Below are 10,013 nucleotides of genomic sequence, written 5' to 3' on the forward strand. Positions count from 1 at the left end.
CCGGTGTTAGCCGCCCTGAGCCTGGTTCTGGCTGGGGAGGGTGGGGTATAATAAAATGTATCATCATCATCACAGGGGGTTGGACTAGATGACCCTCGGGTCCCTTCCGACTCTACGATTCTATGATTCTATAAAGTCAAGAAACTGGGGCAGCTTCTGTAAATCCAGGACCTTCCCTGGAAAATAGGGACACTTTGCACAACCTGCTAACAAAGATAAATTCAAAACAGCAAGTGAATTGCACACTTGTGCAAAACCCAATCCAAACGATTTAGTTTAACTCGGCAGAAACGGTGGTCCAACTTTTCCAAGCTTGATAAGTCACAACTGTAGCAGGAACCCCCCCACCCCAATCATTCTGTTTGTACAAACTTCACACACACACACACACTCACACACTACATACGCCACATTTCTGTTATAAATTCATAGAAAATCAACCATACATCGGATTTGCACTGTTCCATTTTATTTTACTCCATATGACAAGAACTATCAAAGGGGGGGTGGCTTGGTCCTGGTCAGCCATAATCCCTTCACCTTCTCAGCACATCCACAGGAGCCCTGCCCAGTTGCTATGCCAACCCTGATGATCCCAGACAGAAGACAATCAAGATCACAAAGAACTTGCATATGGGAGTGGATTCAGCATGGACTGAAACAAAGGACAATGATCAGATCTTCCCTCTGGGGGCAGGAAACTGCAAACTCCCCTTTGTCTCCTGGAAGTGACTCATGGGGAGGGGGGAAAGGAGGAACCAGCCAGGTGACAAGACACTCAGGTTACCACCAACTCCTCCCTCAACCCCTCCTTTCTGTAATGTATGCATGATGTTTCTGGGGGTGGGCTTGACCTAGAGGAGGGGAATTTCAAAAAGTTTTTATAAGACCTTGCACACTATTTTTCTGGGTCTTTCCTCTCTCTTGCAAGTGAGGGGAACACCCTGTTGCAACAGTTCAATAAAGACCAAGCCTACAGGCTGCTGTTTTGCTCCAAATTATCCTGGTTGGTGTCTTTACTTTTGTCCAAGGGAGCCCTCGGATTTTTCCGGTAACACTACTAAGCAGCGGTGGGAAATCTTGAGGCTTGCACGAGGGGAGGTGTTCCTGCCACTCGGTCCTCTTCCTGGGCCAAGGAACTGAGCTCTGGTTCTTAGAGAGGCAGGAAGTCGCCCATCGAAAGGAAGGGGGGGAGGGAAGACAGTATTGGGGGGGGGAGAGGTACCCCGCTCACAGCCTGGGAGGAGAAACAGGCTTGGTTAAGGAGGAGGCTGCAGAGGAGGAAAAAGGTGCAATAATTGGGGGTGATGGAGGAAATGTTGCTTTTTTTGCAGAGGAGGGAATGAGATAAAACCTGCAACTTAGGCAGGGGGAAAGGATGCTTTCCTATCGAGCAAGGATACAAATTGTGTGGGGATTGGGCCCCACTGGCTGTTTCGGAAATCCGGGGGGGGGCACATCTGTAAAGTTGTTAGATGTTACAAATATTATGCATAAATGTATCCTTTCGACTTGGCAGCTCAGGGAAGTTACCTAGCTTTAACCGTCATATAAAATCAACTCCTTTGCCAGTTTTCTCCATTTCAGCACTATTTTGCCCTTGGAAAAAATGACTCTTTTCCCTGCCACCTCCCCCAGCACACCTCCTACCCCAGGAAGTGCCCAGAGGTGACAATTCCTGAGCTGGTTGTTGGCCAAGGAAAGCCTAATCCCATCACTATAACTTGCCAAGGGGTCCAGACATGCAAAGGAAGTTATATTGTACTTTGGGAGGTGGGACTTCAGAGGTGTTTGCCTTTGCTCATCTTACACCTTGGTCTTGTGCTGACATATCTGCTTATGCTAATCTTCTACCAAGGACTTGTCTGGACATGTTTGCCAAGGTTAAATTAATGTAACCCCTGTCTGGGTAAAGGTAAAGGGACCCCTAACCCTTAGGTCCAGTCGCGGACGACTCTGGGGTTGCAACGCTCATCTCGCTTCACTGGCCGAGGGAGCCGGCGTACAGCTTGCAGGTCGTGGCCAGCAGGACTAAGCCGCTTCTGGCGAACCAGAGCAGCGCACGGAAACGCCATTTACCTTCCTGCCGGAGCGGTATCTATTTATCTACTTGCACTTTGACGTGCTTTCAAACTGCTAGGTTGGCAGGAGCAGGGACCAAGCAACGGCAGCTCACCCCGTCGCGGGGATTCAAACCGCCGACCTTCTGACTGGCAAGTCCTAGGCTCTGTGGTTTAACCCACAGCGCCACCCGCGTCCCTAACCCCTGCCTACCCCTCCCCTTTTGTGACATGTCAGTGATGTAGCAATGCTGTATCAATGATGCTGTATTCTGGGATATGGTGGGAAAGTTTCAATAGTCCTTGTCATCCCATCCTCAGGATTCAAAATTATTCTTTGAACCTGTTGCACAATAAACTTTGGTCTACAGCTATTTGCTCCGGTTGGTGGCTGGACTCCTTCCTTTATTCTGCAGGGACCCGCGGGCTTTGCCCAATGAGCTGGGTGACTGAGCAGCCTTGCACCTAGATTTTTCCTTAACAAGGGCGAAACACCTTTTGGATTTCGTAGCATTGCAAAGTTGGAAGGGGACCCCAAAAGTCATCTGTTCCAACCCATTGCAGTGCAGGAATTTCAGCTAAAGAAACTCAGTTAAAGCACCCTGGACCTTCTCTCTGCTGAAAGGTGGAGGATGGGGGTCCAGGGAGAGACTCTCAAATGTGGGTGAAAGCCTTTGTGTGTCCCTTGCTCCCTCTTTGAAACTGCAGCTAGATTGAGCTTTCCGAAACCTTTCTCTGCTGGCTACATTATTTCCATTCTGCTTCCTTTCTCTCCTTCCTCCGCCTGTAATAATAATAATAATAATAATGAAATATACTCAGAGTCGCAAAGTGATTTCATGCTCTTTATTCAGCTCATAGTGGTGAGGAGGAATGAATGAATGTCCCCTCAAAGTATCTGCTTTATATACATTATTTACACATTGGGCTGCACATGATTGGCTAATTCCGGAATTCTACTGTAAGCCAATCAGGTTGTGGATTCACTTCTATCTGGAGCATGATTGGGTAGTTCCTGCCAACCAATCATACTGCTGCATTGTTCTAGGACCAATCAGACTGCTGCATTCTGAATCCTATTGTTCTAGGACTAATAATAATAATAATAATAATAATAATAATAATAATAATAATAATAATTTATTTATACCCCGCCCATCTGGCTGGGCTTCGCCAGCCACTCTGGGCGGCTTCCAACAAAACATTAAAATACAATAATGCATCAAACATTAAAAGCTTTCCTAAATGTGTGGAAGAGAGAGAAGAAAGCCGTCGCCTGAATGTATCACTTTTTCTCATCCTTCCTACAGTTGATTGGGAGTCTCTTTGGCAAATCCTGATACAGATCAGGCCTTCCCGCTTGGACTACTGCAATGTGCTCTACATGGGGCTACTTTTGAAGGTGACTCAGAAACTACAACTAATCCAGAATGCGGCAGCTGGACTGGTGACTGGGGGCGGCCACCGGGACCATATAACACTGGTCTTAAAGGATGTATTCTGGCTCCCAGTAAGTTTCTGAGCACACTTCACAAAGTGTTGGTGCTGAACTTTAAAGCCCTAAACAGCCTCGGCCCAGTATATCTGAAAGAGTGTCTCCACCCCCATCGCTCAACCCCAGACACTGAGGTCCTGCTCCGAGGGTCTTTTGCTGGTTCCCTCCCTGCGAGAAGTGAAGTTACAGGGAACCAGGCACAGGGCCTTCTCGGTGGTGGCCCCCTCCCTGTGGAACGCCCTCCCTTCAGATGTCAAGGAGATAAAGAACTATACAACTTTTAGAAGACATCTGAAGTTAGCCTTGTATCAGGAAGTTTTTAATGTTTGATGCTTTATTATGTTTTATATATTCTGTAAGCTGCCCAGAATGACTGGAGAAAACCATTCAGATGGGTGGGGTATAAAGAAAATTATTATTAGTATTAGTATTAGTATTAGTATCATCATCATCATTAGGAGCCAAAAGGATTCCCCCACAGCCTCCCACAGGTGCAAAGCGACAGTTGTCTTCAGCAGCTTTATAGTTTTTAAAGCAATGAAACCCAAATTTATATACAGTGGTACCTTGGGTTAAGAACTTAATTCGTTCCAGAGGTCTGTTCTTAACCTGAAACCGTTCTTAACCTGAGGTACCACTTTAGCTAATGGGGCAAAGTTCTTAACCCAAGGTACTATTTCTGGGTTAGCGGAGTCTGTAACCTCAAGCGTCTGTAACCTGAAGCGTCTGTAACCCAGGTACCACTGTAAAGGATGACCTTCCCTTGGTCCATCTCTCCCCCAGGTACTGGATAGCTTCTCCCTCTTTTGAAGTGCACCTGTGCATCGTGGCAACTGCTGTGAGAGTCCCAGAGGTGGCCCAATTTATGTCTCTCACTCCATCCAGCACAATGGCTTCAGAGGCACCACCCGAACCCTCTTTTCTTTGGGGAGGAGTAGAAACAGCTTCCAAGCAGCCATCTCAGGTAAGGGAAAGATAATTGGGGATACGCAAAGCAGGCAGTGCAGATGCTTCCCCCTGTCACATGACCCGGAAGCTGTACGCCGGCTCCCTTGGCCAATAAAGCGATGAGCGCCGCAACCCCAGAGTCGGCCATGACTGGACCTAATGGTCAGGGGTCCCTTTACCTTTTACCACCCATCATCCGACGATCACAGGGCACAGCTCACAACATAAAAATACAAAACGAGAACACAGTGTCTCAGTAATTGTTAGTGAGCTGGTTCGTCAAAACCCGTTTGAAAGTCTGCTATGTCACGGGACCAGAGATTCTCAGAGGACTGGAGTAAATATTTGAACTATTTGAAAAGCAATTGTAATAAACAGATTACGCTAGTAGGACTGCAAGAAGTTTTGTAAGGAGAATTATGTGAAATATTGCAGGGAAGATTATGAAGAGAGTTATTACTTAAGGACGATTAAAAGTAATAGAGAAATTAAGAAATGTAGATTAAGTGATAAAGATTGAAAAATCTTCAGATGCGGTGGATGGAAGTCCAAAAACATTGTATAAGATAAAAAAGTATGGGATATGATTTTCGGAAATTATTTGTAAAACTCAATAAAAATATTTTTTTTAAGAAAAGAAAGTCTGCTATGTCAACTGAAGCGCCTCTACATGCTTGTTAAGACAAGGCTGAACTTTGCACAAGACATGCTGGAATGTCTCCCACTAGCTTCCCCAGAATATTGGTTAAGCTAACTGGCCTATAATTTCCAGGATCCCCACTCCACACACACACACACACCCCCAAGATGTTGAAGAAACCATATTTTATTCTCTTTCCCCAGGGTTTCTTCCAGGCCCTCTTGACCTTTGAGGAGGTGGCTGTGTTTTTCACGGAGGAGGAGTGGGCTCTGCTGGATCCTGGCCAAAGAGCTCTGCACAGAGAAGTCATGGAGGAGAATTATGAGATGGTGGCCTCTCTAGGTAAACATCACGCGTCTTATTTCTATGACTGCTAGGTGCTGGAAGGCTTGAAATCATTACTTGGGCACAGTTGGGAGGCTGTTATGGAGACGGGGGTCTGGACCATGTGCTCCGGATATTTGGGAAGGCCCTTGATTTATATGCAGAAGATGCTAGAGCAGTGGTCAGCAAACTTTTTTAGCAGGGGGCCGGTCCACTCTCTCTCAGACCTTCTGGAGGGCCAGACTATATTTTTTTTTGGGGGGGGGGGAGAACAGATTCCTATGCCCCACAAATAACCCAGAGATGCATTTTAAATAAAAGCACACATTCTACTCATGTAAAAACACCAGGCAGGCCCCACAAATAACCCAGAGGTGCATTTTAAATAAAAGGACACATTCTACTCATGTAAAAATATGCTGATTCCTGGACTGTCCGCAGGCCAGATTTAAAAGGTGATTAGGCTGGATCTGGCCCCCGGTCCTTAGTTTGCCTACGCATGTGCTAGAGGGGTAAAGGATCAGGGAGCAACTGATAGGAAATACATTTCTCTGCCCAATATCCTGGAGATCCAGTCCTAGTTTGAGTGGTCAGTGCTGGGCCTCAAAAGACAAAGAGTCTGACATGCAACTTCCTGTAGCCTTAGAGGGTTTTTGGATCATTGATGCCAACACTTAAAATGTCTACACTTAACGTCTTATTTCGGCGCCTTTCAACGCCAACAAATTTAAGATCAAGATGAGGAAGAGTTTGGATTTGATATCCTGCTTTATCACTAGCCGAAGGAGTCTCAAAGCGGCTAACATTCTCCTTTCCCTTCCTACCCCACAACAAACACTCTGTGAGGTGAGTGGGGCTGAGAGACTTCAGAGAAATGTGACTGGCCCAAGGTCACACAGCAGTTGCATGTGGAGGCGCGGGGAAGCAAACCCGGTTCACCAGATTACGAGACCACCGCTCTTAACCACTACACCACACTGGCTCTCACTACATCACCCCTAAATACATTGTTGTATGTTACAGGGCATACTAATTTGGAAAACCCTGTCAAACCCTTTTAATGAGTTGTATTTTTTAGGTCTGGAAAAAGTGGGATATAAAAAAAACTCCTTCCCAATTTATCTGTTGCATAACCGGTGCAAAAACATCTTTCAATCAACCTGCCCCACTCCTGTCAATATATGAATTATAACAGTCATAAACTGGAAATTAAAATGAAGCTTGCAATCCCACAATGCTCATTTGAATGTTGTCTCTGAAGAACTGAAAAATACATTCTTCGGAGGGGGGGACATGTTTACAATGGGACCATTAATGTGCAGTGTACCATTATTTCAGTTTCAGAGCTGTGATATTAGAGATATCTTTTTCCACCTGCTGCCACCATGAATCAATTGCAAATCCATTCTCACAACACTGAAAAGTGTAATTTTTGGGGGATATACCACTGAATCACTTTTGGAGGAGAAGGAAGGGTGATTTTTAAAAAATATTGTGTGATAAAATGAAGGAAAGCATTGGGGTTTGTTAAATTCTCCAGTATCATTTCCAAAAGGTAGATCACACTGAGCTTCAGATCCAGTGATCACATTTCCACAAGTGCCAGACTGATCCTGCTGTGACCATACAGCCCTGTCCTATCTGTGGTGCAGGAATTATAATATCAAAATTATTCCTCTTTTTTCGGCTTGAGGTCATAAGCAATGGCTCAGTTTGGATTGGCTGAATAGTTTGAGTTCCAAAGTAACTAGTCTCTTCTGTGTCCTTTGCAGAATTGGACCTCAGTTCCTGTTGGGAAGAAGGAGAAGGTCCGTTCATTCATGATCCCAAAGAAGTGGTGATATCAATAGGTATCTTAGATGTCTTACGGGGCATTTTGGGGGAAGGATTTTTCCATTCCTGTGTAATATCATCCAGGGCAGATAGACCCAGTGGGACTTAGAGGGGGATCAGACAAATTCATGGATGAGAAAGCTCCCAAAGGCTACTTGTTATGGTGACCATGTGCTTGATACCTCTGGAATCAGGACAACAACAGCAGGAGAAGACTGTTAGCTATACTACGGTAGTGGTCAAACTTGGCCCTCCAGCTGTTTTGGGACTACAATTCCCATCATCTCTGGCCACTGGTCCTGTTAACTAGGGATGATGGGAGTTGTAGTCCAAAAACAGCTGGAGGGCCAAGTTTGGCCACCACTACTCTACTAGATAGGTTTTTGGCTTGATCCTGTGGGACTCTTCTTATAAAGATGTCTTCCAGCTTGCGGTTTCCCTTCCACATGTTGAGATATTCCCCATAGTTAGAAATATGGCTTGGCTTCCACCATGCCTGTTCACAAATACCAGGTGGATCCTGCTAGATCTACAAGCCCTGCCCTATGCATTGGCAGAAGATCTAAGAACACGCCTTTCTCTGCCATTTTTTATCCCTTGAAATTCACACATGAAATTCTTTCTCTGCCTCCCCCCCCCCACCAGATGATTGGCAGAACGATGGGAATTACAGGGACTCATCTGTGGTGTCTTCAGAAACAATTATGCATGAAGCAGGAAAAAATAAGTTCGAAACACAAAAGGAACCCGAAACACATGAAGGAAACAAGTCAAAGAATGGGAGGAAGAAATCCTTGATTTTTCAGGGTATCAACGTCCAAGAACTCCTGATACTACAAGAAGATCCAAAAGACAAAAACAAGAAAACGTGTCCAGACTGTGGGAAAACATTTAGATATGAATCGTATTTGAATAGGCATCGCAGAATTCATACAGGAGAGAAACCATTTAAATGCACCGAGTGTGGGAAGACCTTTATACGGCATTCTCACCTTATTCGTCATCAGAGAACACATACAGGTGAGAAGCCATTTCCATGCACAGAGTGCGGGAAGAGCTTCAGTTTCAGGAGTAGCCTTACTGAACATCAAAGAACCCACACAGGGGAAACGCCATTTAAATGCAAGGAATGTGGGAAGCGTTTCAGGCACAGCAGTAGTCTTACCATACATCGAAGAACCCATACTGGTGAAAAGCCATTTCAGTGCATGGAATGTGGAAAGAGCTTCACCGACAGAAGTAGCCTTACTTCACATGAAAGAACCCACACAGGAGAGAAACCGTTCCAGTGCAGGGAGTGTGGAAAGAGCTTCAGACAGCACAACCACCTTATTAATCATCAGAGAATCCACACCGGGGAGAAACCGTTTAAATGCAAGGAGTGTGGAAAGAGCTTCATTCAGAATATTCACCTTACTTTGCACCAAATAACTCACAGGGGAGAAACCTTTTAATTGCATGGAGCAGTGGTTTTCAGCCAGTGTGGCGTGGCACCCTGGGGTGCCTTGAATGAAGGTCAGGGGTGCTATGGGCAACACCTGCCTCTGTCCCTCTTTCCTTCCCTCTGTCCTCTCATGCCCTCACACGTCTACCTCCCCAAGGCTCGCATGGCTGTTCATTACAGCAGCCATGGCTACAAGCTCTGCAGGCGAATGGTGCCTCTGGGGCTGGCTAGGGGGTGCTAGGTGCCAGGAGCTGAGGTGGTTTTGGGGTAAGCAAGCAAGCGGGAGACAGAGCCCAGTCCACCAGCCCTTGCTGTTGGGAATGAACAGACAAGTCCAAGGCCCGTGTGGGGGCAGTGTGATTTATCTTAACAGCCATGATGAAACAGACACATTTTCCTCCAGCACCATCTCACTCCAGAGCAGCCTGCTGAAATGGGTTTAATTCTGCCCAGTTTGTTGGGTTTGGTTCTCCCCCCCAAAAAAATTGGGGAAAATCCTTTGCCAATACAGTCATACCTCGTGTTAAGTTTGCTTCATGATACGTTTTTTTCAGGTTGCGTCCCGCGGCGACCTGGAAGTACCGGAAAGGGTTACTTCTGGCTTTTGCTGCTTGCGCATGCGCAGACGCGCAGAATGATGTCATGCGCATGTGCAGAAGTGGCGAATCGCAATCCACACATGCGCAGACACACCGCTGCGGGTTGCGTTCTGCTCATGTTGCGAATGGGCCTCCGGAACAGATCCCATTCACAACCAGAGGTACCACTGTATAAAAGATTCCATATTTTGCGCTCTCCTCTTTCACCCTCAATAAAAGGTTCTTTAATTCCTCCTCACTTTCTGCCATCAATTTTGTGTCATCTGCATATCTGAGGTTGTTGATATTTCTTCCAGCAATCTTAATTCCGGCTTAGGATTCATCCAGCCCAGCCTTTCGCATGATGTATTCTGCATATAAGTTAAATAAGCAGGGAGACAAAATACAGCCTTGTCGTACTCCTTTCCCAATTCTGAACCAATCAGTTGTTCCATACCCAGTTCTAACTATAGCTTCTTGTCCCACATAGAGATTTCTCAGGAGACAGATGAGGTGGTCAAGCACTCCCATTTCTTTAAAATAAACCAATAGTTTGCTGTGGCCCACACAGTCAAAGGCTTTTGCATAGTCTTAGGCATAGTCACAAAAACCAGAACTTGCCTGTTCCTGCTTTGTTAATGAAAGGTTATGAGTCATACTTGGTGCCACCAACAGGCTAGAAGCTAATGAG

The 10,013-nt window shown here is 45.9% G+C and overlaps 1 protein-coding gene across 1 annotated transcript in view; it reads left to right on the forward strand.

The window, feature by feature from the left end:
- Positions 1-5,310: 5,310 nt before the first annotated feature.
- LOC128408857 (zinc finger protein 420-like) overlaps positions 5,311-10,013 on the forward strand; it is an 18,747-nt gene continuing 14,044 nt past the window's right edge. Inside the window, exons 1-3 of the mRNA XM_053378877.1 lie at positions 5,311-5,485; positions 7,240-7,317; positions 7,946-8,752. Of these exons, the coding sequence (XP_053234852.1) occupies positions 5,311-5,485; positions 7,240-7,317; positions 7,946-8,752 (1,060 nt within the window). The remainder of the gene's footprint in view (positions 5,486-7,239; positions 7,318-7,945; positions 8,753-10,013) is intronic.

This window comes from Podarcis raffonei, chromosome 2, assembly GCF_027172205.1.
Source record: "Podarcis raffonei isolate rPodRaf1 chromosome 2, rPodRaf1.pri, whole genome shotgun sequence".
In the NCBI taxonomy this organism is placed as follows: domain Eukaryota; kingdom Metazoa; phylum Chordata; class Lepidosauria; order Squamata; family Lacertidae; genus Podarcis; species Podarcis raffonei.